Here is a 27,119-nt window from a genome sequence, read left to right as displayed (position 1 = left end):
TGATTTCAGATTGTTACCAATTATTTAAGTATAGCCAGATGTAATGTTCAGCGCTGGACCTTATTTCGCCCCGAAAGGATCCTGGTCTTTCATGAAACAGAGCTTTTATTCCATATTCCTCTGGGCTGGGCCCTGACAGATAGGTTGGTCTTTGTTAGCAATTGGACAATTTGGTATTGATGTCAACTGCCAACCAACGGCTGACATCATTATCGAGAATGTTTGGAACACTATTGTGTGAGTGTTGATATCTCCAGAACATGTGGGTATGTTTACACTTTAACAGAACATCTTATAAACTTGGTGTACTTGTCTCATATAGCTGTTTCTGTTACTTCATCATGGCAGTAGTGTAAATTAGAGTATATACCCAACAACAGTCATTATCAATACATACAGGCTACAGCAGACAGTTGTTTGCATGAAATAAATTTGTATTTTGGTAGTCTGTGGATAGCTATTAATATTGGTCTGACAAGAAGGGTTCACTCGAAGTACAACATGATTAAAAGAGTCAGGCTTTCCATAAGACAGTTTTTGATATTGATATGCATCATTTCTAATATCATTAATCATTGCTATCCGCACCGTTGCCCTGTCGTCACACTCCTGTTTGAGTGACTTTTCCCATGAGCATGGCGTACGTATATTGGCATCAAACACGTTTGGAAGAACCTCATCAGGTTTGAAGTAATTCTTACATCTCCAAAAAGATGTCGAAGTTGCCAATGTCAAAGTCAGTGATAAAAAGCAAGAGGAAGATTTGACCCCTTTTCCCAGGGTTGGAATGGGGCCTGAAATGAAAACATTTTGTGAGAATCCTTCAGTTTCTCAAATAGTAAGAGAAAGTCCTTTTCAGGACCTCAGAACCAGTCTCGCAGTCCTGCAGGTCCAACAGCTATCAAAGCTGAGAATTTTGAAGTCACGTAAACCTCTATCTTACGTGGTTGCTTTAAACTGCCAATAACTGACTTTATGGTTTGCTCAGCCCTCACTGAAGAAAGGTTTGAACTCATAAACATCCTGAAGGACAGAATGTGCATTTGTTTATGTCACAAGCTAACTGGCAGGTAGACTGTATATAGGGGAACTTTTCTTTGTTGGGTCAGGTGTTCCACCCAGAAGAAAAAGAAACAGTTGTTGACCACTGAACTGGGTTACACATCTGGGTAAGAGCAATATTTTTAACTGTAAATTCTTATTTGGATTGTCACTCATTTCACATACCAACAATCAGCAAGTCAATTAAGTATCCTGATGTAGCATCTATGTGGCTTAAAGCGTTGATTTAGGTCTGCAAGTTTTTTGACCAAATGAGAAATTTTTGATATTTTTCACCACCCTGACCTGTGAAAAATGTTCAAACTTTTAAAGAAATTTTCTACATGTAGCTTTTACTATAGAAAGAAAAACTGTGTAACTATGTTTTATTATTACAATTCAGAATAGAAGCTTTTTGAAGGTTGTTCAAGCTGGTTTTATAACTGATTTTACTGTTTAGCACTATGCATTGTTTTTTCAAGCATATGAAAAGTGCTGTATAAATAAAGATTGATTGATGGATGGATGGATTAATGGATTGATTGATTGATTGATTGTAGATGACCTTTTATTTATAGCCATTTTAGCTATTGTAGCTGTTTTGTGCTTGTGTTTGACATTTTCTACCAATTTAATCCTTTCCTAGCTATTTTATCAATAACAGAATTTGGGGGATGCTTTAGATATTTATGTTTTTTTCTGTTGCAGAATTTTTTTTAGCAAATAATGCTGCTTTGACTGTTTTAGTTGTTGAGCTGCTTTATCACTTTTACAACATTTTCACAAATTTTATGCATTATTGAGTATTTACAGTTTTTTTTTACTTTACCTCTTTTTAGTCAGAATACTTTAGCCTTATTTTTTTATTTTTTATTTCTTTAACAGTTAAGATGTTGTTTATGTGACGGTCAGACAGGCGCGCGCTGTTTGTCACGTGGCCGGTGTTTGACGGTAAGATGAACTCTCACTGACGGCGCCGTGCTGCAGGTGTCGGCCGGGCTGCTGTCGCCCCCTGTCGGCGGCGGCGTGCCGGTGACCTCCTCTCCTCCCCGGAGAGACCGCCTCCATTTTAGCACCGACAGCCGGCGGAGGTGCAGCGGCGGCTCGCAGCGCACTCAGCGGCCGGTGCAGGGACACGCTCCTGCGGCGGATCTCCTCCCCCTCCTCGCGCTCCTCCTCCTCCTCCTCCTCCTGCTGCTGCTCTCGCCGCTGCGCCCGCTCCCGCTCGGCTCCTCTCGGGTGAGATTCAGCCTTTTCTTGCGGGATGGCGGCTCTGCGGCAGCGTCGGGCGGCGGTGGATTTGTGAGGATTTGTGCCGGTGTGCGCGCTGATCTGTGCCCGCTGATCGGAGCTCGGTCTGGGCCTCGGACGTCAGGTAGGTGCCGGCTTTGTTCTAATTGGGTTTGTTGATTAGCGGCTCCGTGCTCCGGTTTATCATAAGGCGGCTTTGTGTGATCTCCTGAGCGGCCCGATTAGCCGCCGACAGGCCGCCGGAGCGCCGCGCCGCTCCGGCGGCCTGTCGGCGTCTCGTGCGCAGCCGGACGGCACCCCCCCGCCGCACGGCCCCGGCTGAGGGGGCGAGGGGGGCGAGGGGGGCGAGGGGGTGAGCGTTATATAACGTGTGCGCAGAGGACGCGCTCTCCGCTCTGGAGCCTCTGTGACGGACTGCGGCTGTCCCGCTGCCTCCTCCTCTACAGCGGCCCTGTGCTGCTGGACACGGGGTTCCTGAGGAAGAGGAGGAGGAGGAGGAGGAGGGAGCGCTCAGGCCGGACTGCAGGTGCAGCAGGGCCGCGGCTACACCCAGCAGGGCCCGGCTGCAGAGAGGAGAGGGGGGTACATTGTGTGTGTGCGCGTGTGAGAGGATGGCGATGAGCTGAAGGTGTCCTGTCAAGCATCAGGAAGCAGCTGCCGCTCAAATCCTTTTTTATTTTCTCCACGTTGCTGTTAAAATGGCAGAGCGAGTGTTCACTGTGCTCATCTTTTCATTCAGATCATGCCTTTTATTTCTCAAAAGAAAATCAAAATTGCTTGTAGTTGAGTCAGTGAAACCAGAATTTACAGAGGTTTTTAGTTTGGACTTAAGAACATCCACCATCTCCTACTGAGCTGCAGCCTGCAGCTTCTCCAGGAGGGTTAGATTTTTTTCTGCGTTCTAGTTTCCCTCAGAGAAGCATCCCTGCAGCATGATGCTGCCGCCACCATGCCTGGCAGTGGAGTTGCTTGTGGTGATGTAGTTTGGTCTGATGCCCAAAAAAAGCTGAATTTCAGCTCGACCAGACTCAGAGCACCTCGGAGCGCCGGTCAGGCGTGAGGCCGAGCTTCAGCTTCCTCTCTGTGTCAAACAGCTCAGGAACTGGTGAGGAACCAGGTGACCGTGTCTGTACAGCCTCCGTCACCTGAGCCCCGGTGGCTCCGGTGTCCTTCAGAGGGATCTCCGTGGTCTCCTCAGCAGCTCCGAGTGGATTTAAACCAGCCGCACTCCTTCATGATGGGTTTACCTGAAGCGTGTTAGCGGTGGTGTTTCTGCAGACTGTTCTTTTGTCTTCATAGAACTGAATTAAACACACACCCACACACATGCGTGAACTCCATTTAAAATATTTATGAAAATGCTGGGATAAAGGAGCCCGACTGCTGTTCAATTCATTCATTCTCGGTTAAAAGTGAAGCGAATATTCAATACAAACCCTTGTTTTCCACCATATATTTTAAACTTAGACTCACAAGCTTGTGAAAAAAAGCTTTTCATGCAAACTCTTGTCCCAAAAGTCAAATGACATTGTCCATGATTTCAGTATTTAAAGAAAAGGAGGAATGTTTTATTGGACCTGTTGTGAAAAGAGCTGCAGAACAGATGTTTACAGGACTGATGTTGTTCTCCTGAACCCCGGGAACACGTCCCCCCTCACAGGAGGCAGAGCTGGAGGTCTTCTGGGTAATCCTCACCCGATTCCGGCTCTGGAAGCTGGAGTTCTGTCGTTGTTGACGTCCCTCTACGGGATCTCGTGTACCGGCGTCACAGCTGTAGCTCGTCAGGTGTGTTGGCTTCAGTGTGAAAACTCCGTATCTGTTCAGTGTTGAGTCGGAGCAGAAAGGTTCAAGGTGAATTTTTCCCTCCTCCAGAGGTCGTTCTTTGTCTCCTGTTCTGTTGGATGTGGAGGAAGAGCTGAGGTCAGGAGGGCCTCATGAGGGCAGCGGAGGGTTGGGTCTGTGCTTTCTACAGATTATGTTGTTGTTCTGTTTCCATTAAGTGAGAACGACGGTCAGCTCCTCCTGAGGAACAGAGTAGCTCCCAAGGTGGACCTTTCTGAAAACACTTTGACTGTGTCTCCGCGGAAATGGGGAAAAGGCAACTTTTCTGAAACATGCAGTTATGATAAACAGTTCTGTGTATGTGTGAGAAGGATTAGTTCACAACAATGAATGCAGTGTGTGCTGAGTTTCTTTAAAAAAAAATGTAGATTTACTACACCGTCCTCTGAATCACATGTGGAGACATATTTTATTTCTTACATACTCATACCGAGTGAACCAGTAATTAGAAAGAAAGGCAGTTTAAAGAAGCTGCAATGTTTACAGTGCTCTGTCTGCATGCTTGTGTAGCCTTTTCTCATTTTTACATAACACCTACTTGTGGCCCTTACAGAAAAACAAATTGACGAAATTTAATTCTCAACTAATTTAGTTAATTAGTATGTTAATTGAAATATTTATTTTGACAGAAATCGTGTCATTTTTGTCAATTTTTCAGCCAGTCTGTCCTCTCAGCTACCAAAGAGGACCAGTAAAGAGCCGCCTGTGGCTGTGATGTACCAGCACAGCAGCTGAAGCAGCAAACAGCCTGGATTTGGCTTTGTACGCCACAGCTCAGTCAAACGCTTTCAGCAAGATGGCGAAGGCGGCTGGCGGAAAGTCCAAGAACCGCGACGAAAAGAGATGCGTCAGGAGAGAAAACTTCATGGGGGGGAAAAAAGTCATCCGAAGCACTTCGTACTAAATCCACAAAAAAGACGTGCGACCTGCAAACTTTGCATTAACAAACTGGCCTGGCAGCGGAGGACAGAAATCAACAAAACACGATGAATCAGATAATCGACAGATTTATTGACGAACAAAATAATCATCAGTTGCAGCCCTAAAGAGCGCTGCTCTTTGAAAGAATTTGTCAGAGCACAGAGATGTTACAGTCACATATCTCAGTGTCTGTATGCAATCATAGATCATTTTATCACTCAACAAGATGCATCGCCCCACCTGATAACCATGCGACTGTCACACACACACACACACACACACACACACACACACACACACACACACACACACACACACACACACACACACACACACACGGATCTGAGGTGTTGTTTGTCAGTGTGAGCTGAAGCTGCTCATCACCTTATGAAACAAGGAGAATATTTTTAGTTGTCTTTTTTTAATGACCTTGAGCTGCAGACATCAGCCTGCAGAGAGGCACAGATTCAGAACACACAAAGCACATTTGCTGATAGATGCTTCCACACAGATCAGGTTCTCGGAGACCTGGAAACCTCCGAGACCAGACTGAACCAGGAACCCAGAGGTTTTAGTCAGTTGACGCATCTCTGAGGGGCTGTCGAGTTCACATCACCCTGCAGCCCAGTGATAACAACAGTGAGGCTCCAGGACGTCACGCCCACCCCGAGGAGCGGGACCCAGGCCCGAGCCCAGGCCTGCACCTGGGCCAGACCTCAGGTCTGAACCCAGATGCACCACAGTGAGTCCACAGCCAGATCTGAAGTGCAGAGAGGGTTGACGTTTGATGTTCGGTGTTAAAACCAGGAACTCGCAGCGTAAGTTGAATCAAACTGAACTTCTAATCTGACTCAGCAGACATCGACGCTTATCTCTGAACTGCACACACTCTGTCACACAATGCAACATGATAACACACACGACCAAACAATAACACACTACTGCGTGATAGCACAGTACCACGCAGTAACACACGCAATACATACTGCTGCACCATAACATGTAATAACACACACACACACACACTCACACACGAGCTATAATGACAGTGTTAATGTTTGTCCCCCCTAAAATCAGATGAAGCCTCAGCTCTGCCAGACCAGCTCCAGCAGAGCAATAGGCCGGGTCTGGCCTTTTGAATGTGGACCCGTCTGATGGATCTGGCCCTGCTGGATCCTGGTGGATCCGGCCCTGCTGGATCCTGGTGGATCAGGTCTGTGTTGCAGTGCAGATTCTTTAGATGAGTCATGCTGCTGCTGATGCTGCATCTCCATGACAACGGATGGGGGGCAGTTGCTATGAGACAGTCAGAAGTAACACAATGCACACACACACACACACACACACACACACACACACACACACACACACACACACTCTCATTGAGAGAGGTGTTCAGTGCCTTCAGGACTGTAGGATTTTTCCCCGCTGTGCATTCAGTTTCTTTGTTCCTCGCTGTGATGTAAGCGTGACATCATCGCTCTGCTGAGCCGTAAAAACTGGGTCAGGAGCCAGCCGGGGTTACCATGGTAACAGGATCAGTAGGTCACAGGAGGCTGTGGGGCATGCTGGGAAGTAGTCATGTGTGAACAGGGCTGCTCGTCGTGTCCAGGATGTTTTTGAAGTACCGGGAGTGACATGTGAGGTCGGGGTGTCATCGCACAGGCGCCGTTTCTTTTCAGGTCAGAATGAATAGATAAAGAAAAAGCTTTTATGACACGAAAGTTAAACTGCGGTCGTTGTTTTAAATGTGAATCAAGTATTCAAGCCCCAATAAAACATATCAGACAGTCCAACTGAGGCTATTTTCCATTCCAAAGAAAATAATTCAAACATATGACCTCATTCTGAGCTGATGGCGGCCACACATCTCAGAAAAGTTGGGACAGGGTCATGTTGATCATCATGTCATGTCCCTGAGCGTCTGTGCGGTGAGCAGACGGTGCGTGAGAGCTCCATATAAGGAAAGTTTTCTATACAATTGGAATCGAACTAAGGTTTCATAACTGGAACTGTTGATCACTGCCAACACTGACCATGTCCTTTTGAACCGATCAATGCAGCTACTAATACAGCTGGGCAAACGGCTGAAGCTGAGGATGGGAGGCCATGTGACATGCATTTATTAAGTATTTTCAATCAAAGTGCTGTCGACGAGGATAAAAAGAGGCACTAAAAACATCAGCAATCAACCAATGTATTAAACCATACTAAAACAATAAAAAGACATAATTAAAACCAACAATTTTAGACTCTTACGTAACTGAAAACAAGTGGGTCTTCAGCTTTGTTTTAAGTGCATCAGTGGAAGACGCCTGCCTGATTTCAGCAGATAGCCTGTTGCTCGTATGAGTGGAGGATGCCTGGATTTAGATGTCAGTAACGCTGGATTGTGGATGTGAATCATAGGAGCCTGGAGAGGACAGACAGGGGACTGCAGACTATCCTAATGACATGGTTTCCATCTGGTTTAAAGTACACCAGCTTTTGCTTGTTTCTTGAATTCAACTTAATTCTCTGTAATAAATCATTTAGTACTCTGATTTATTGACAACCTGTCCTCTCTTTCTGGACAAAGTCAACGCAGGAATTGCCACAACACTCCATGGACCTCATTTGCGGATTTTACATTAAATTATATTTTTATGATGTTCCACAAATTTAGATTGTTTTTTGTGAGATCGAAGAACCTCAGCATCTCTCTGAGAGGCTCTCTTTAAACTCACTCAGTTACAAAATAACCTTGCGATCTGTCAAAGACTCTTCAACTTGTTTTTTCTTGTCAATGATTTTTCAGTCACCCTGTGCCGACTCTTGTGTTGCTCCCGTCACTTTATAATAACCTCATTTTTTGTACTGAATGGTTGAGAACCTCCAAAAAAATCAAATAGTCATTGATTCAGCCATATATGCACACAATTTTCAGTATTTTGATTTTGTAATTGGCTTGTCTGTGTAGTGGGCATGGTAAATAACTGGACCAATTTACAAATTTAAACAATTTCGTCACACTTTTTGTCTGAATATGTCCGTTACTGAGCTTTACTGTGCTTGGGCTTCATGTGTGGCGCACACATGAATAACACAGTATGAAGAACTTGAGACGTTATTGCTGCCCAGTTAAATTCATCATTTGTAAGGTGAAATCAATTAATCACCCAAATTAAAATTTAGAAAGTTTTTTTTTTCCACACACTTTTCAGAAAACGGCCAGAGGTGGTACTTTTTTTTTTTTTTACTTTTACTTTATCAGTAAAACCACGCAAGTCCAATGTGGACTCAGTGTATCAAATGAGCATTGACAGTGGTTCATCACTGAACCTCACCATCAACAATCTGTCTTTTTGTTCATAATAACAGATGTTGGAATGTTGGGGGAACTCCTTTCTGATTTAGGGTGTCTGAGTCTTTTTTCCCTGAGACTGATAAGATGAGGCTGTAAAGACAGCAGGTTCTCAGTACAGTCAGAGTTCAGGCTGGACCACTGCTGTTGTTCTCCATTAACACAACCCATTACACCTCATGAATCTTCTCCATCGGCCCAGACTGGCTTTACACCGGCTTGAAAAGCTTTCAGTGATGTTGAGCTCAATACTGAAGGTACAGAAAGTCTCCAAGGACCATACAGAGTATGCAGTCAATACTTGATTGAGGCTCCTTTGGAGTGAACAACTGCATCAATGCAGCATGGAGGCGAACATTCTTTGGGTTTACCGTCTCACTTTCCTCTGGACAATAATCAGAGATCTCTGTGGGCTTCAGATCAGATGAGTATGCTGGGAAATGAAGCAAAGTGATGCTGTAGTCATGCCAGCATGTCCTGGTGGTTTGAGCAGAGTGTGTAGGTGTGGAATCCTGCTGTAAGATGAAATCAGGACCTCTATGAAGCTATTCAGCAGAGGGAAGCATGGAGTCCTCAAAAATGCCTTGGTACACGTTTGCATGTACTCTGAATTCAATAAAACAAAGTGGACCAACAGCAGCAGATGAGTCTAGGTCCTGGATCCACCTGCCGTCTCCTGAAGCATTGCCTTCAGGTCCAGTCCATAAATTTCAAATTTTCCAAGAACATGTACTGGAAACACTCTGAACGACCAGCTTCTTTTACAATGAACTTCTGTGGCTTCCTGTCCTTGTGGAGGGTCAGTGATGGTTTTCTGGTCCACTATTAATCAGCAGTCTCCTCCGGGATTCAGTCTGTTGCACCAGACTGAAATAAAAAAGCCTTATGTGGAATTACTGTACGAGTGTCTTCTGCCGTAATCTAAACCTCTTCCTGTCCTTCCTTCAGGTTCTCTGCGACGATGTGGCAGTGAGCATGCTCATAGCGCTGATCGTTACCATGGCGATATTCGGCGGCGGCCAGGCGTGCAACGGGCAGGACAACTGCTCGTCCAGCAGCGGCTCCAAAGACTACTGCTACTCGGCTCGAATCCGGAGCACGGTGCTGCAGGGGCTGCCCTTCGGAGGTGTGCCTACCGTGCTCGCCCTCGACTTCATGTGCTTCCTGGTCAGTTTCTGTTGTCGTTTCCATGGTTACAGCTTCCTGACACACCGATTGTGTGTGCCTTAGCTCAGGTGTTGATGATGTGGCGTTCACTGACTGTCAGAACACTGAATGCAGAGACTGAGCGGTTCTGCTCCCGCAGGTGCTGCTCTTTGTCTTCTCCATCTTGAGGAAAGTTGCGTGGGACTATGGCCGCCTGGCGCTGGTTACCGACGCCGACAGGTGAGTGGTCCGAGAGTCTAATATATTTGGTTTCACTTGCTAATCGTGTCACTGCTGCCCCCTGAGCCCGGAGCCAGAACACACACACACACACACACAAGCAAGACCTCTGATTGGCCGACTTCTCATTTTCTGTTTTTTTATCTCCTGAAGACTGAAGAAATGTTTCAGCCACCCAGATGAGCGCGAATAGTATGTTTGTGTTGCTCCTCCGACTGCTCTTCCTCCTCCACCACCTCCTCCACCTCCGTCGTCCTCTTCTCCCCTCTGCTGCTCCTCCTCTTCCTCCTTGTCTCTCCTGCTTCTCCTCGGGGTTCATTAACAGGGTGATGCTGCTCTCGGATTGGTGCACTAACTCTTCTTTGCAGTTCCTATGGAGAGTTATCAGTGCCGTGTGTCTGTGTTCAAAGAGACGAGCAGTGCTGCCCCCTGCAGGTCACGATCAACACCAGTTGTCCGGCTGCTCACTGCATTTGTAAATTTCTGAGTGTAGTAAAAATGGACGCACTGATCACCCTCCATACACGGCGGACGCAGCCTCTGCGGGTTGTTTTGACTCACACTTTTGGTTTGAGGGCTGATTGATGCTAACAGTTGTGATGCTAACGTCGCTCCGCACCTTCTCTCCATTTCTAAACCGAACTCAGCCGAAGACGAGACAGAGATAACTATGAGCCGGTGAAGAGGTAACGCCCATCATGTGTCGTACCTAGCACCGTGTAGTCAACCCTGTGACGTGCTAGCGGACCTTTTATTTATTCGAGGATTGTGATGTTGAACCAGCGCTGACCAGTCATGCATCACACTGGGATTGGTATGGACAGTTCCTCTGATCTTCAAATCATAGTGAAGCAGAGGAAAACGGTAGACTAACATCTCTGGAGGGTTATAAGTCAGCCACCTTTGTAGTCAAAGTGTAGTTCGGCACCGTCACTCAGGCATGTAGGTTTCACAGTGAAAAAAACCACATCAGCCAGAGGTCATTTATCATTCTTATGGTTTATGCTTACATAGATAATATATTTCTCACAGATGTCTTATTTTTGGTCTATGAAGAAGAATTTAATGTCTTAAATCATCTTGAATAGACACAAATCTCCCCTATCTTTGTAATCCCACATCCCTCTGGCTCTCCTCTTTATTTGTGTTCCTGTAATTTTGCGCTGTCCTCCATCTTTGTAGTTCTGTAGATGCCAGTTGTGCCCCATCTTTGTTGTCCCGTACCTATGTGCTGTCCTCCATCTTTGAAGCTCTGTAGCTGTGTTATTTCCTCCATGTTTGTAGTCCCGTAACTACTTATTGTCTTCCATGTTTGCTGTCCAATAGCAGCTTGCTGTCCTCCATCTTTGTAGTCCCGTAGCTACGCGTTACTTTACAGTATTCTCTTGACCCCCAATGTAACTCAACACTCAGCTGTTACTTTTGTTTTGGAAGTAGATCACATGTAAAAATCAAGATCATTGGAGACGTGATAGAGGCCCTCATGAAAGGGATCTTAGTCGGTCACTGTTTGTTGAATATTGATGCCAGCAGCTGATTGGCTGCTCATTAGTTAGTGTTTTTACTTATTTATTTTGTTTTACTCTGTTAAGCGCCTTGTGCTCCGTTTGGCAGTTGGAAGGCGCTTTAGAAATCAAATTTGATTGATTGATTGATTGATTAGTTGTCAGCCTGTTTGATTTCCTGTTTTTGAGTGAAACAGTTTTGCGATTCCATGTTAGCGCTTGTTGTGTTAAGCATAATGAACTACTGACCCAAAGGTGAAACACATGGAGAACTGTGTTGCGTGTATGTGTCTGATAAGCCAGGGCCCCCTCTCAGTGCTCTGTGCCCGGGGCTCCTGTTGGTTTTTAGCCGTCCCTCCTGAAATCCATCCAGCTGACTCCTTCCTGTCTGTGTCGCAGCGTTGCCTCGGCGATGCACTCGGACACGCCTGACCGCTACGAACGCCTCACGTCTGTGTCGAGCTCCGTCGACTTCGACCAGAGAGACAATGTAAGTGCACCTTCGTCCTCGTCATCCTCCACACAGCAGCAGAGCCGCCGATGAGACAGTCCCTGTCGTCCTCACGGCAGGAATACGGTTCCATTTCCCCTTGCCTTGACAGTGATGTCTTGTTGTTTTTAGGGTTTCTGCTCATGGCTGACTGCGATTTTCAGAATAAAGTAAGTGTGCATGCTCACATGTCCCACAGACATTTTACTCACCGCAGTCACTGGACTCTTAATAGACTCTGTGCAGACCTTGGGACTCTGACGCCGGATACAAGACAGACGTCCTGTTGTTGTTGTCACAGTGGTCTTTCCCTTTGAACCGCCTGCAGGGACGAGGAGATCCGGGAGAAGTGTGGCGAGGATGCGGTGCACTACCTGTCCTTCCAGCGGCACATCATCGGGCTGCTGGTGGTGGTGGGCGTGCTGTCGGTCGGCATCGTTCTGCCGGTCAACTTCTCCGGGGACCTGCTGGGTAAGACGCTCTTTCATGTCATACCGGCGCCGTTGAGCCTCTCTCACCACGCTCTCACCTTGTGTCTGGTTGGTTTTTAGTCCGAATTATCAGTACAGATGTGTTCTTCAGCCGAGGGGCGCCTGGACCTCCTTCTAAAGAAGGTAACAGCAGAGTGCTGCTGGGAAATGTAGGCGCTCCTGTAGACCTCCAGACTAAAAACCCTGTAGAACCTGTCGCTGTGAGCAGTGATCTCCAGGCTAGAGAAACACCCTCGGGATCTGACTTTTGCTGGTTCGATTCCCACAACGGACAAGTCACCACTGTGGCTCCTAAAGCAAGACCATCGCATCCTAGATATAGGATGGTGATTAGTCTAGTTTAGATTTAGTTTAGTGCCGTTCTTATCCTAAAACCTCCGGAAGAACCCAGCGAAATGTTCCTGCTGACTGGAACCATCAAGCTCATACGAAACCACCACAGGCAAAAACACACACAACATACAAAATCACCACACACACTCAAAACCATCACACACAACAAAAGACACACATACAAACCTTTGTGCAAACACAACTAAAAAATCTTTATTTGGAATTTTTTTTTCTTTCAGAAAACAATGCATACAGTTTCGGTCGCACAACGATAGCCAACCTGAAGTCTGGGTGAGTCGAACACTCCGATTGGTTCGCTTAGCGGCGACATTGGCAGTGGATGGGACTGTTAGCTGCCTGTGAAGCAGCAGTTCTGAGGAGACGTTTGTGCTTTCAGGACGAACCTGCTGTGGCTCCACACGTCGTTTGCCTTCATGTACCTGCTGCTGACGGTCTACAGCATGAGGAGACACACGTCCAAGATGCACTACAAGGAGGACGACCTGGTACGGAGACACAGCCTGGTCCTGGTCTCGACTGGGTGCAGAGGATAAACAGGTTTACTAAACCCAGAGTTTCGTTTTGCAGGTGAAACGCACTTTATTCATCAACGGAATCTCCAAGTACGCGGAGGAAGCTCAGATCAAGCAGCACTTTGAGTAAGTTCCTCGTGGTGGCGCTGTGGCGCGCACAGGCTCGGAGTGTGACCGTCTGCTGTGATCCTACAGGCAGGCCTATGAAAACTGCACCGTGCTGGAAGCTCGCATCTGTTACAACGTGGCGAAGCTAATGTCTCTGAACGCTGAGAGGTATGCACACAACACAATACACAAATACTGCATACGTATCACACACACTAAACACACATGCTTGCTGTGTGTGTGTGTGTGTATTTGCAGGAAGAAGACGGAGCGCAGTAAGAAGTTCTTCACAGATCTGATGGCTAAAGAACATGTTCCCACTATGATCAACCCCAAACCGTGCGGTCACCTGTGCTGCTGCGCTATCGCTGGCTGTGAGGAGGTAACACACACACACACACACTCACACACACACACACACACACACACACACTGGGTCCTGTTTTTTTTTTTTCTCGTCATCTCTCAAATCTACTGCTGTAACTCTGATTCTGAAGAAACCCGGCTAAGAACTCAAGCAACTTCATTTAGCTTTGAAGTGAAACGTTTTAAATCATACCAGCCTGCAGCGGCAGTGTGGTACCTGTCAAGGACGGAGTGATGGGTGGTGGATGTGTGCTGTTCTCGCAGGAGGAGGCAGTGAGCTTCTACACGAAGAGGGAGGCCAAGCTAAAGGAGGAGTACCGAAAGGAGAAGGAGAAGGTCCACACCAAACCTCTGGGCATGGCCTTCGTCACCTTCCAGAACGAGGCCATGACTGCCATGTAAGTCCCGCCCCTTTCAGCCTATGGCTCCTCCCACTGCTCGACCCAGTCACATGTTAAAGTTTGCAGTGATGGAAAAATATTTTTCATTTTTATCCTCTGCCGACTCCACCTTTGCCTTTCTCTAACTCCGCCCTCTTGTCTTTGCCCCGCCCCCTCTCTCCAGTATCTTGAAGGACTTTAACGCCTGTCAGGTGCAGGGCTGTCGGTGTCACCAGGAGCCGCGTTCCTCCCAGTTCAGCGACGTCCTCCACGTCCACAACTGGAGCGTCTCGTACGCCCCGGACCCACAGAACGTCCGCTGGTATGCCCGCAGGCTCCGCCCACCCTCACGTCGTGTCCCGCCTCTCCCAGCTCCTGACGCTGTGTGTCGCTTCCTGCAGGGAGCACCTGTCGCTGGGCGGGATCTCCTGGTGGATCCGCTGCTTCATCATCAACTGCAGCCTCTTCCTCCTGCTATTCTTCCTCACCACACCTGCCATCATCATCTCCACCATGGACAAGTTCAACGTCACCAAACCTGTGGAGTACCTGAACGTAAGTCCTCCTGGACGGCCTCTCAGACGCACCGCCGTCTGTCTGCTGGCGCTCCGGCTCTTACTCTCTGTTCCTTTGCTTGTTGCACAGAATCCAATCGTCACTCAGTTCTTCCCAACTCTTCTGCTCTGGGCTTTCTCCGCTCTGCTGCCCACCATCGTGTACTATTCTGCTTTCTTCGAGGCTCACTGGACCAGGTATTACTTCCTCATGCTGCTCCTCCTAATGCTGCTCCTCCTGATGCTCCTCCTCTTGCTGCGATGTGAAGCCTGAAACTGCTCAGAACTGATTCAGTCCATTTAGGTTGAAACTCAAAGGTAGCCTCAAATCAGGAGTCGGTCCTGGTCTGTGTGGACCTGGTTCATGTGGATCTGGTCCAATGTGTTCCTGCCTTGTAGGTCTGGAGAAAATCGGACTACGATGCACAAGTGTTACACGTTCCTGATCTTCATGGTTCTGCTGTTACCGTCACTCGGACTTAGCAGGTGAGACGGCAGTGATGGTGACCTCTGTGACCTCTGACCTCTGTGACTTCTGACAGTTCCCTTTCTGTTTCAGTCTGGACGTTTTCTTCCGTTGGCTTTTTGATAAGAAGTTTCTGGCTGATGCTAAAGTCAGATTTGAGTAAGTCGTTTTTCACTCCTTCCTATTGTTCGGAGAACGATGAAATGTGATCCTTGCAGTGGTAACACGTGTTGCCTTCAGGTGCGTCTTCCTGCCGGATAACGGAGCATTCTTTGTGAACTACGTCATCGCCTCGGCATTCATCGGGAACGCCATGGATCTGCTGCGGATCCCCGGTCTGCTCATGTACATGATCCGGCTCTGCCTGGCTCGGTCTGCAGCCGACCGCCGCAACGTCAAGAGGGTGAGGACGGACTTCCACCCCACAGACCAGGAAGGACGGATGGACTCTGACCCCACATACAGGACCAAACTAACTGTGTCTCTCCTCTGCAGCATCAAGCCTATGAGTTCCAGTTTGGAGCTGCGTATGCCTGGATGATGAATGTCTTCACTGTGGTGATGGCCTACAGCATCACTTGTCCCATCATCGTCCCCTTCGGTCAGTCTCTCTGACCGACTGTGCACTGTGCCACCGTCTCCAGTCTCTTCCATCCTAACCAGGTCTCACCTGTCCCTCTGCAGGTCTCATGTACATGCTGCTAAAGCACCTGGTGGACAGATACAACATGTACTATGCTTACCTGCCCTCCAAACTGGACAAGAAGATCCACTCGGGGGCCGTCACTCAGGTGGTGGCTGCACCTATCCTCTGCCTCTTCTGGCTGCTCTTCTTCTCCACTGTACGTACAGGTAGGCTCACCCAAGACGCGTCCAAACCTCCGCACCTGTGGGATTTCAGTCCGAGCTGCTGGATAAGCTGCTTCACACAACGTGTTTGTTCAGGACTGTTTCACCACTGAGTTAATGACTAAAGCTAACGTGTACTAACAGGCTTTGAGACGCCCACGTCGATGTTCACGCTGGTGGTGCTGATTGTCACAATCGTGGTCTGCCTGTCGCACGTCTGTTTCGGACACTTCAAGTACCTCAGTGCTCACAACTACAAGGTACAGCCAGGAGCTCACCAAGCCAGGCGGCGTCCAGCTGCACGACGAGCGCACTCTCACTCTGTCTCTCTGTCTCAGATCGACACCAAGGAGACGGACGTGGACGCCGTGGAGAACGGACGACCCGCTCGACCCTCGTCTTCTCCCTCCACCAAGTCTCAGGTGGGTGATCTGGTCCTGCTACCCTGGTTCATTTCCTTCAGTCACAGATCCCACATTAGACTAGTGAAGGACAGCCAGTCCAAGAAGAGTGAGACTGATCCGACCTGGCCGTGTTTCTGTCTGTCCCGCAGCAGCAGCAGCAGCAGATGTACATTGCGCAGGTGCTTCAAGACCCGAACTCCGACGAGCCAGGCGGCGCCAGCAGCGAGGAGGACCGGGGCTCGTCGCAGGACGAGGAGATGCTGAACGGGGGGAACAGCATCAACGAGGCGGATTTCCAGTCAGGGGAGGACAGTCTGATCGCCAACGAGGTCCACCAGTAGCTGGGGGTGGAGCTAAAGGGAGGGGGCGGAGCTAGCCGTAGTGTCATATCCACACTGTTCAGTGAAGCAGACGGGCGAATCGGCGCACAGCAGTCACTGTTAGCTCCGCCCCCTCTCAGCCTGAAGACTTGACCCTGACTTTTGACCCTGGTGCGGGTCACCAACGTCCAGTCCAGCGAGCCTGTGGACAGCTAAAGGACACTGAGCTGTCTTCACAGGGAGTCACTGTAAATAACCACCAAGCCAAAAGTTTTCTGTGTGTGTGGTCAGCGGGGGGGCGGGGCCTCAATTTTTGTGCCTGGGCTGGTTTTCATTCGTTCGCACTCGTGTCTTGACTCCTGAACCCATTGTGGGGTGCCGGGACTGCGCCTGTCGCGGGGTTGAAGCTCGGCCCTAAGACGCCTCCGGGTGACCCTGCCGTGTTGCCGCCGTCCTGTGGTTGCCAGGGCGACGGACAATTCGCTAAAGCCAGCCCTTGTAGTGATAGAAACCTCACGCAGACACATCGCAGCTCCTCTGTGACGTTCTTACTGTAGCAGAAGTGTGTATGCCTGTCTGTGTGCGTGCGCGTGTCTGTGTGTGTGTGTGTGTGTGTGTGTGTGTGTGTGTGTGTCACAAACACATACACACATGATCCATTGGCAATGAAACTTTGGTACTGGTCCATCAGCCTTCAGAAGACTTTTTTGACCTGCTGAGCTTTCACTGCAAAGTGGTGTATGAATGACGTCGCCCCCCTCTGGATGATTTCAGTTACAGCAGGAGAGTGCTGATGAAGCACTTCTTCATCTCAGAGCTTTGCCGCTTCAGTCGGATTCACACGACATCCTCCTGATCCACCTTAAACCATCACTGAGGAGCCGGAAGCTTTGTGTGTTTGCTTCAGATCTGTTCTTGGTTTTTGGGGCAAATTTTGTAAAGAAGCTCAAACACGAAAGCTGGCGGTTTGATGCCGTGTCGATGCAGGAAAGGATCTGAAGCTGTCAGGACCAGGGAAAAGTGTGTGTGTGTGTGTGTGTGTGTGTGTGTGTGTGTGTGTGTGTGTGTGTGTGTGTGTGTGTGTGTGTGTGTGTGTGTGTGTGTGTGTGTGTGTGTGTGTGTGTGTGTGTGTGTGTGTGTGTGTGTGTGTGTGAGGGAGAGAGAAAGATGGCTCATTTTTTCGCGCACCTACATCATGAGTTTAACTTGTGTGATCTGCTGGTTCAGTGATGAAGCTCTGCCTCCTGCACATTGTTTCCTGTCACGTCACAGATCATCTGGTGTTTCAGCTGCCATCGCTACGCATCGAATCTGACTGAAACGAGAAGATGGAAAACTAGTTACATGTTGGCTACTTTAGTCTAGTTTAGCACAGAGACACATCGTAGAGACAAGTGAGTAGAATTCAGCCACTCAGAACCCCCTGGACAAACACACCCACTCCTCAGACATCAACAGCTCTCCTCTGTTTCAAGCCTCTGTGCTGAGCTAGCCTAAACTAACGTGCTGAAGAGATGCTCGTTTCCCTCTGTTTCCTGTAGTCATGTGACCACCTTTTCAGGGAGGGGCTACAGACGTTAATGAGGTGCTCGGATGTGAACATTTCGGTGTGCGTGGTTTGTTCTCTGTGACATCCTTCTTGTTTTGCTGTAATCCCTCTTCGCCTCCCCTCTCGAGGGGAAGGTGACGTGTTTGTGGGCTGGAACACGGCTCACCCGAAAGACTGAACGAACGCGTCTGGTGCGCTAAGAAGTGGCCATGACGAGACACGCCTTCTCCATACTATAGATACCCATGTTTCTACTAGACAAACCCATTTTAACGCCCGCTAACCCGGCCGGTCTGGCTGGCTGGGTAAATCCTAAAGTGGGAAACCTTGGTGGATAAACACTCCAGCTGCATCGTGGGAAATTAAGCTTGAGCGTTGTTGCCTGGAATTCAACTTGAAAGCTTTTTACGAGACTGAACGTGTGAGTGTGTCTGCCCCCTGGTGGACAAACAGCGATTCGACTTGGCTCAGCGCTGAACCCCAGTGGACACCCACTGCCAACACTTTTACCCATCACTCAGCCGAGTCGTGTGTCAGGGGCTTTGCCACGATGGATGGGGCGAGGGGTCCTTCACGTTCAGGGCAGCCATGCTAAAATCATCTCCCGTGTTTGTTTTCCCACTGAAACAATGTTTACATCTGTGTGCGTGCTTGTGCGTGCGTGTGTATGTGTGTGTGTGTGTGTGTGTGTGTGTGTGTGGCAGCGGACATGACGCTGGACTATGAAAGCTGCAGCCGCTCGGTGGCGTTGGCGAGGCGTTGCTGCTGCATGCCGGAGAACCTGCAGTGTTCGTACCCGCCCGCTGGGTTGAGTGTTCTGAACCCCCAGCCGGGCGCCGTGCCGTACACACACGACCCTGAAGGAGCGGAGGTGGCAGAGGTGATGTGAAGGCCTGCCCAGCACTCCAGCTTCATGAACCACTGCGTGCTTCCCGTAGTCGCCAGGTTCCTTCAGGCTGAACCTCTCCAAACATCTGGTGGGGGTGTGGGGATTGTGGAGGGCACAGGATGTGAAATTGATTGTGTAGTTTTCGTGTCCTGACACTGGATTGGTGTTAGAGTTCCGGGTTGCTGTGAGGAGGATGTTGCGACAAGTAATCTGAAGGTTTTTAATGTTCGGCCACTGCTTCTTTTTTTTCTGTTTTCTTTTCTTTTCTTTTTCTTTTTTTTTTTTACACGTTGGCGTTCCTGAAATGTGAAAAGAAGAATGTGAACCTCCGAGTGGTCGGCTGAGAACTACCGAAATGAAACCCTGTGTATAAAAATCCAGTGTGTGTGTGTAAATAGCCTTTGAACTGCACCGTCGTCCTCAGACTGGGCTCAGGCCTGTGGCTCTGTGTTCAGGGTTTTAATTTATTGCTGTGACACTATTTATTTTTACTTTGGTTTCCGTATGTACAGTGAAACATCCGTCCTATTTATGTTACTTGATCAATAAAATTGGCTTTCATCTGTCTGTTTGTTCTCTCTGATGTTTGTGGAAAAACATGAAGTCCCAGTAGAAAATATTATGAGGAAATACTCCTTTAGCGTCTATTGTTATGCAGATCCGCTTACCTATGATGCCAGATGAGACTGATCCTCTTATCAAACTGAAACTTTGCCTAAAGACAAGAAATCCTGGATGAGTCAAAATATATATTATATGTAGGATTTGGCCCAAAACACCTGTTAAAAATGAATTAAACATCTAGTGGCACTGGATGGTGGCACTTTGACTTCTCGTACCACTGTGAGGACCTGAGAGTTTCTTGTAACCAGGACCTATCATTCGACTCCCACATTAAACAGGTCTGCAGGACTACCTTTTTCCACCTGTAATGTCTCTCAAATCATTAACACATCAACTCAGAGGGAAATAGAGAAATTAATCCTTGCATTTGTTTCTTCCAGAGTGGACTACTGTAGTTCCCTGTTATCATGGTGTCTGAATAGCTGCTTTGAAATTATTCTGCTGATTTAGAATGCTGCAACAAGGGCACTGACAGAAACTACCAGGAGTTCAACATCACTGTAACATAGCGTCTCTTCACTGGTTTCCTGTGAAATCTAGAAATTGCCTTATAATCCTTCTTTTAACCTATAAAGCTCTTAATCATATCCTAATCGGCCATTGGTTCCAGAACTCTTGGTTCTCAGAGTGCTGGCCTATTGTGGGTTCCTATTTTTCTAAAAGTAGTCTGAGAGGCAGATCCGTCACCCATTCAGGCTCTTTCATGTGGAACCAGCTCCCAGTTTTAGTTTAGGAGGGTGACACGTTATGTAAAAGACGCACCTTGTGGAAACATGGCGGTACTGCAGGCTGGCGGCAGGGGGCGCTGCGGCGCCTCGGAGGCGCAAAGCAGCGCCGCGAAGAAGAAGCCGGAGCGGCACCAGCGAGCGGAGCGGCTAGCAGGAGTCAGCAGCAGGATAACGGCATGTCCGCGGCCTCTAAAGTGGTGCTGGGAATCTCCGTGGTTCTCACCCTCAGCACCGTGGCTGGAGTCCACCTCAAACAGTCCTGGGACCGCGAGGTGAGCCGGACCGGGGCAACAGTGGCGGGCTAACGGTTAGCTGAGTGTGGAGGTCAGGGGGCTGGTCAGTGTGTCGGGCCGAAGGGTGAAGACAGACTGTCTCGGCGGGATTCATTATGTGATTAAATATGATGTAATCTGTTTATGGGAGTAGTTTGTAACACGCGGGTGTCTGCAGCGTCTCCACGAAGGAGTTCTGCGGGACCTGGAGCGCGTGGAGAGGAAGAAGGAGAACCTGCGGATCCTGGAGGAGCAGAGACTCCTCACCAAGCAGCTGGAGGAGGAGCGGCGGAGGAGGTCCCAGGAGGAGCAGCTCCGCCCTCAGGACAGCTGATCCAGGTACACCCTGAAGTGTGTGTTTCCTGTACAGGTGTGGTTCTGTATTGGTGTGTGTGTGTGTGTGTGTGATACCTTTGCAGGTGCATCTCTGTAACGGTGTGTGTGTGTGCCTTGTTTTGCCTGTGCAGGTTCATGTGTGTTTCTGTAACTGTGTGCGTGTGTGACCTGTGACCCCTGAAGATGGACAGCAGTGCAGAGCAGCGGCTGGCAGCGGGGGGGTCAGATGAGATCTCTGGGGGTCTTGAGGAGGGGGAGGTGGAGGGGGAGACCCTGCTGATCGTGGAGTCGGAGGATCAGGGCTCGGTGGACCTGTCACATGACCAGAGCGGGGACTCCCTGACCAGCGATGTGGGGGAGGAGCCTGACGGGGGCTGGGCCTGCGAGGACCTCTCCTTCTACTGTGAGCGCTGCCACAGGTGGATCCCTGCAGGTGAGGGAGCCGGCCAGTCACAGCCCTCCATCTGCCATTAGATCTAACACAGAGATGACACACACACATACACACACACACCCACACACACACACAGGTGACAGTGTGTGACCGTAACTAAGGCCACGTTGACACAAAGCTGGGTTTATACAAAAACAGATATTTTCTTTATTTAAAAAAAAAGTAATTTACATAAAGCCGCATAAAATCCTTGCTAAGAGCACTGCTTTTGATGACTTGTGGCTTCATTTTCATGTAAATGAATAGCCCAAACATATTGAAATGTCCCATTTTGTCTACGTTTTGCCCTGAGTTCATTGTGAAGGTTAAATTAGCTCATGAGCTGAGTGTGTCTGTGTGTGATCCTCCAGCTCAGCTCCACGGCGAGCAGCCCAGCTACCTGAAAGGAGACAACTTCTTCAAATTCACCTGCAGCGACTGTACGGAGGATGGGAAGGAGAGTTACGAAAGGATGAGACTCACCTGGCAGCAGGTACACACACGTTTGTGATGCATGCAAAGAGGCAACAAGTATCACAGGCTGTAGTTAAGGTGTGTGTATGTTTGTTTTTGTGTGTCAGGTGGTGATGTTGGCCATGTACAACCTGTCTCTGGAAGGAACGGGCCGTCAGGGTTACTTCAGGTGGAAGGAGGATATCTGTGCCTTCATTGGTCGCCACTGGAATTTCCTGCTGGGAACCAGGTGAGGACGACTCTGACCTCTGGCCCGAGGTGACCTCTGACCCGAGCTGACCCCTGCTGTCTGCGTGCAGGAAGAAGACCTCCACCTGGTGGAGCACGGTGGCCGGCTGTCTGTCGGTGGGCAGTCCCACCTTCTTCCGCTCGGGGGCCCAGGAGTTCGGAGAGCCCGGCTGGTGGAAGCTGGTCCAGAACAGACCGCCGACCCTGAGACCCGAACCCGACCGGCCCAGCAGCAAGACCAGAGGTGACACACACACAGTAACACTGTGTACACACACGCATCGTGTAATACTGTGTTTAACACAGCGTGCGTGTGTTCAGTGTGCAGGCCGTCGGTGGAACCCGTCATCACCGTGGAGGGTCTGAGGAAGCGAGGAGCCAGGAACCCGGTGGAGAACGCTATGCAGCTGAAGGAGAAGCGCTCTCGCACGCAGGAGGCGAAAGACATCCGGCGTGCTCAGAAAGAGGCCGCGGGCGGCTACACCGACCGCAGCACCTCCTCCACGCCGGTCAAGCTGGGCGGGAGCCGTGGCAGCAGTGCCGGGCGCCGCCCCGAACTCCTCCTGGAGAAGGGCGAGGTCATCGACTTCTCCTCCCTCAGCTCGTCGGACCGAACGCCGCTCACCAGCCCGTCGCCTTCGCCCTCGCCCGACTTCTCCGCCCCGGGAACTCCGGCCTCGCACTCGGCCACGCCCAGCCTGCTGTCCGAGGCCGACCTCATCCCCGACGCCATGCCGCCACAGGCGTTGTTCCACGGTGAGTTCATGGTTAAAACCTGATTTTTTTGTTCCAGTCTTCCTGGTTTTCACACGGTGTTCTGTTCAGATGACGAGGAGATGGAGACCGAGGGGATGATCGACCCCGGCATGGAGTACCTTCCTCCTCCCGTTGCCGCCGGGAAGAAGCTCCGCCCGCCACCGCCTTATATCAAACGTGAAGCCGAAAGCGAGGACGACGAAGGCGGCGAGCGTGAGGACGACTTCGAAGAGCCTCTCGGTCGAGGTGAAGGTGCAGCTCTGTCTGCGAGGGCGTGTGGCGGTGCCGCGGGGCCCGAGCGGCGCAGGATGGAGAAATCAGACGGCGGCACCGGCAACCCCCGGGCACCTTGTTACGCCCCCCTCAGCCTGTACGAGGAGCGCACCCTGCTCCGTCGTCTGGCCGCCTGCCCGCTGGCGTTGGCCGTCACCGCGCAGGCCAAACGCCTCCACAGGAAGCTGCTGGTCCGCCAGGTCAAACGCCACCGAGGGCTCCCCCTGCTGGACATCGACCGAGCGGTCAGCTCCACCCTCAGTCTGGTGGGCGGGATCTACGGCGCGCAGGAGGCGGGGCTGCTGACCGGAGTCACGGGGGGTGATCGCTCTGGCAGCCAAGAGCAGCGAATCCTCGACCGCTTCCAGGTACACACACACACGCGCATTTCTGCAAAGAAGCACACACATTCTCACACAGTGCATCAACGGTGGAACAGATTAGAAGTTAGCTTTGAGGCTAACTCTTTTTGATCAACATTTGTAACCCTTACTGCCACACTTCAGTCTGAGCTGATCCCTGGATTTTCTCTACTCCGCTGCACACACCCTCTCTCTCTCTCATCGCACACAGTTCAACACAGACAGGAGCCACATTCGTCAGTTGTGCTCCTGCTGTCTGTAGAGGAACCGTGAACAGTGGAACACTCTAGCCTCTTCCTATTTTCTCATATTGTGTGTGTAGTGCAGTCCTCCTTGCCGAGCCGGAGTGCAGCTTCAGTCGGTGTCGTTCTTGAGTCGTCTGATGGGTTCTGAAGTTGGTTTGGAGCAGAGCATCAAGAGTCCGTACACGTCACGCCTCCTCAAACCCTTCATCAGGTAACAGCACGCTAGTCTGCATATTCTCATGTTTCCAGGTGTGTGTGTTTGTGTGTATGCACTCCTTTACATCTCGTCTGTCGTTTCCAATCCATCTTTACTTATAGAGCAAATTTCATCCAGTAAAATGCACAAAGTGCTTCACATGTTAAAAAGGAGACCCTCTCTTCTCCAACTGAAGTTGAATCAAATATTAAAACTGTCTAAATCTTTTCACACACACACGTTTTGTAGGAGGGACTATGAAAGCCGCCCAGTGAAGCTGCGTTTGCTGGCTGAGATTCGGGCGTACCCTCACAGAGCGGACCCTAACTGGACCCCCGAGCCCGACGCCCCCATCGACTACTGCTACGTGCGGCCCTCCCACATCCCCTCCGTCAACGCCATGTGTCACCACAGCTTCTGGCCAGGTAGGAGAAACACACACCTGCTGGACGCACCACACACTTTCAGCTTGCACAATGCATCTGTCTGTGTGTGTGAGACGTGCGTGACGTGTCTGTTTTGATAAGGTGTGGACCTGTCGGAGTGCCTGCAGTACCCAGACTTCAGCGTGGTGGCGCTCTATAAGAAGGTGGTGATTGGTTTTGGCTTCATGGTTCCGGATGTGAAGTATAACGAGGCCTACGTCTCCTTCCTGCTGGTTCATCCTGAGTGGAGGAGAGCTGGCATCGCCACCTTCATGATCTACCACCTCATCCAGGTCTCTCACACACACACACACACACACACACACACACACACACACACACACCTTTCCATCTGCCTTTCGACAATGAAACCCAGAACAAGATGCTGACATTCTGTTCTGATTCTTTTGAGATCTTTCATATGTTGCAATAAGTCAGATCTGGTTTCGGACATGTGCCAATGCAAACACCACGTGATGAGGCTTGCCGGAGTTTTTTTAAATAGTGTGTATGTTCATCAAATCTGCGATCACCGAGCTTATGTTGTCGTATAGCAAGCATGTGGTGAATAAATGGCTATCTGACAGGAGGAAAATCCAGCACAGTGGTCTCACACCCGTGTTTGTTAAAGCACTGGATAATTAATTACCAAAAAATTCAAAATGTATTTTGAGTGCAGCCCTGGCCATTTTATGCTTTTGCTGAAAGAAATGCTTTTAAAGAATGATTGGAAAAACACCAAATTCAAATTCAAACCTTTATGCATTTAATAAATACCTCTCGCCCTTCAGCCTAGCATTTCTATGGGGTATTTATTTTTTTCCTCACATTAGAATCAAACTACATGATAGGCTGTCATGAATAAGGAACAGAACCTGTTTTGCTTTTGAACTTTTTATCGACCCTATTTTTTTCCTATCACACCAGACGTCTATTGATCGATACATATCGTTGAATTATCGTCCAGCCCTGCCTTGTTGCATGATGAGTTCAGCTTATTTATTTGACTCATTTGAACAAAAATGGTGCGAGGAGGGAACAAAGCCCGATGAGCTTAAACAAAGGTTCCACAATGCATGTTAATAAAGTCCAAGTCCTCTAAATTCCAGTGCATAATCTCAGTGATCTATTCTACTCGCGTTTGCAGGTCGTGGATTAAATCACTGGACCACACAAGCCCCACAAGACCATCGTCCACAGAGGACGTACATAGGAATGTCTGTTAACAGAAGACGAAATGAAGCCTCTAATCCTCTGTGTATTTTATTTGTGTCTAGACGTGTATGGGGAAGGACGTGACCCTGCACGTGTCAGCCAGTAATCCGGCCATGCTGCTTTACCAGAAGTTCGGCTTCAAGGTGGAGGAGTACATCCTGGACTTCTACGACAAATATTACCCTGCGGAGAGCCGTGAATGCAGACACGCCTTCTTCCTCAGACTCAGACGCTGAGCAGGGCAGGGAATCGAAGGAGCCCTGCAGACAGACACACTGTGTGTGTGTGTGTGTGTGTGTGTGTGTGTGTGTGTGTGTGTGTGTGTGTGTGTGTGTGTGTGTGTGTGTGTGTGTGTGTGTGTGTGTGTGTGTGTGTGTGTGTGTGTGTGTGTTTTCAGCTCATGTTCTGTGAATGTTTGAATGTTTCTGACATTAAATGAATATTTTTGATGTCACAACCCCCAGTTCATGTGTTACTCAAGGTGTCCAGCAGAGGGAGCCGTGCATAGAGAAAACTGATTGTCAACCTGAGCCACAGTTCATTAAAGAAAATTTATCACTTGTCAAAAATCAATAGTTCATCCTTCCCTTTCAGTAGTGCTTACACACCCTTATCTTTCAGGATCTTAAAATATTTATATTTATTTCGCATCAATACAAAACCAGGTAAGGGGAGATTTCGGAAATTGCTTTTGTTTTTCAATGATTTTTTTTTTTATTTTTAATGACATTGAATTGAATGTGGAGATAATGTTGAATGTTTACGACCGCTAACCTTAAATTCAGATATTTCAGTTAAGTTCATTTTTACACACGTGGACAAAATAGTTGGTACCCTTTGTTTTATGAAAGAAAAATTCACAGTGGTCAGAGAAATAACTTGAATTTGACAAAAGTAATTAAAAAAAAAAACTATGAAATTTAATCTGTTAAGCTCTAGCACGTCTTTCAGGTTTCTGCTCGAAAATGACATACTCAAAACGAATTAGCTATATCTCAGCTTCTACAAGGTGTATTTGGATAATTATGGTGTCATAGTAAAGGGAACACTTGTGAAATTTGTTCAGATGTGTAAGTATTAGTATTTATGTCACTGACTCAGAGTAAATTAAGATGGAACACAAGAATAAATGACTGATTTCATTTCTGCCTAAATTAAACCAATTATTCAATGAATATCTTTTTGAAATGATGCAGTTGAAGTTAAAGCTCTATATCAAGACAAAGTACAATGTGTGACCATTATCTCTGCCAAGATTGATCCTTATAAAATGAAGCAGAGCAAAATTCCAGAAATTTTAGTACAGACTAGTTAGGCGGACTCTCCAAAATGGTCATTTTAACACCATCTGTGCCATTTCAGGTTTTTTGATGTGCAAAACTATATATTTTCACTTTTACATCATTATTGGTCATCATGTATTTTCAACAGTTTTTGTTTGTAATCAACCAAACCTGCTTATATATATATATTCACAGAAAACCATAAAAAGCAACTGAAGTTTCAATCAAAATGGAACATTTATTTATCA

At 48.6% G+C, this 27,119-nt stretch overlaps 3 protein-coding genes across 10 annotated transcripts; all 3 read left to right on the top strand.

Moving 5' to 3' along the window:
• The first annotated feature begins 2,111 nt into the window (after window positions 1–2,111).
• LOC115389633 (CSC1-like protein 2) lies at window positions 2,112–24,717 on the top strand. 8 transcript variants are annotated; one of them, XM_030093117.1, is made up of 26 exons: window positions 2,112–2,416; window positions 9,347–9,565; window positions 9,705–9,784; window positions 9,938–9,976; window positions 11,689–11,779; window positions 11,912–11,949; window positions 12,108–12,250; window positions 12,331–12,393; window positions 12,843–12,894; window positions 13,001–13,109; window positions 13,192–13,262; window positions 13,332–13,412; window positions 13,503–13,626; window positions 13,875–14,008; window positions 14,175–14,312; window positions 14,392–14,545; window positions 14,636–14,742; window positions 14,944–15,030; window positions 15,104–15,169; window positions 15,251–15,413; window positions 15,506–15,611; window positions 15,695–15,862; window positions 16,004–16,119; window positions 16,198–16,281; window positions 16,416–17,157; window positions 24,667–24,715. In XM_030093117.1, exons 2-25 carry the CDS (start codon window positions 9,374–9,376, stop codon window positions 16,602–16,604), a joined length of 2,595 nt encoding a protein of 864 aa, XP_029948977.1. In that variant the 5' UTR covers window positions 2,112–2,416; window positions 9,347–9,373; the 3' UTR covers window positions 16,605–17,157; window positions 24,667–24,715. The 8 variants fall into 8 exon arrangements, with proteins under 8 accessions (XP_029948977.1, XP_029948975.1, XP_029948974.1 ...); XM_030093115.1 differs by having other exon boundaries at window positions 16,413–17,157; XM_030093114.1 differs by having other exon boundaries at window positions 16,410–17,157.
• On the top strand, window positions 20,486–21,219 carry pet117 (PET117 cytochrome c oxidase chaperone). The gene is made up of 3 exons (XM_030093123.1): window positions 20,486–20,645; window positions 20,824–20,987; window positions 21,151–21,219. The coding sequence occupies exons 1-2, from the start codon at window positions 20,550–20,552 to the stop codon at window positions 20,977–20,979; spliced, it is 252 nt and encodes an 83-aa protein (XP_029948983.1). The 5' UTR covers window positions 20,486–20,549; the 3' UTR covers window positions 20,980–20,987; window positions 21,151–21,219.
• Window positions 20,947–26,554, top strand: kat14 (lysine acetyltransferase 14). Its single transcript, XM_030093122.1, has 11 exons — window positions 20,947–20,987; window positions 21,151–21,414; window positions 21,786–21,907; window positions 21,996–22,117; window positions 22,188–22,360; window positions 22,438–22,872; window positions 22,942–23,513; window positions 23,830–23,963; window positions 24,198–24,373; window positions 24,476–24,666; window positions 25,651–26,554. The coding sequence occupies exons 2-11, from the start codon at window positions 21,165–21,167 to the stop codon at window positions 25,822–25,824; spliced, it is 2,349 nt and encodes a 782-aa protein (XP_029948982.1). The 5' UTR covers window positions 20,947–20,987; window positions 21,151–21,164; the 3' UTR covers window positions 25,825–26,554.
• The last annotated feature ends 565 nt before the right edge of the window (window positions 26,555–27,119 follow it).

This window comes from Salarias fasciatus, chromosome 6 (genome assembly GCF_902148845.1).
Source record: "Salarias fasciatus chromosome 6, fSalaFa1.1, whole genome shotgun sequence".
NCBI lineage: Eukaryota > Metazoa > Chordata > Actinopteri > Blenniiformes > Blenniidae > Salarias > Salarias fasciatus.
This window is presented reverse-complemented; position numbering and strand designations above follow the sequence as displayed.

Excerpts from the sequence above, each read along its gene's own strand:
- LOC115389633 (XM_030093114.1), top strand. The coding sequence starts at position 9,374 with ATGCTCATAGCGCTGATCGTTACCATGGCGATATTCGGCGGCGGCCAG. Across the intron at positions 9,977-11,688 it reads CACCCAGATGAGCGCGAATA|CGTTGCCTCGGCGATGCACT; the intron begins GTATGTTTGTGT and ends TCTGTGTCGCAG. Across the intron at positions 13,413-13,502 it reads ATGTCTCTGAACGCTGAGAG|GAAGAAGACGGAGCGCAGTA; the intron begins GTATGCACACAA and ends GTGTATTTGCAG.
- pet117 (XM_030093123.1), top strand. The coding sequence starts at position 20,550 with ATGTCCGCGGCCTCTAAAGTGGTGCTGGGAATCTCCGTGGTTCTCACC. Across the intron at positions 20,646-20,823 it reads AACAGTCCTGGGACCGCGAG|CGTCTCCACGAAGGAGTTCT; the intron begins GTGAGCCGGACC and ends GGGTGTCTGCAG.
- kat14 (XM_030093122.1), top strand. The coding sequence starts at position 21,165 with ATGGACAGCAGTGCAGAGCAGCGGCTGGCAGCGGGGGGGTCAGATGAG. Across the intron at positions 22,118-22,187 it reads AATTTCCTGCTGGGAACCAG|GAAGAAGACCTCCACCTGGT; the intron begins GTGAGGACGACT and ends GTCTGCGTGCAG. Across the intron at positions 23,964-24,197 it reads CTCCTCAAACCCTTCATCAG|GAGGGACTATGAAAGCCGCC; the intron begins GTAACAGCACGC and ends CACGTTTTGTAG.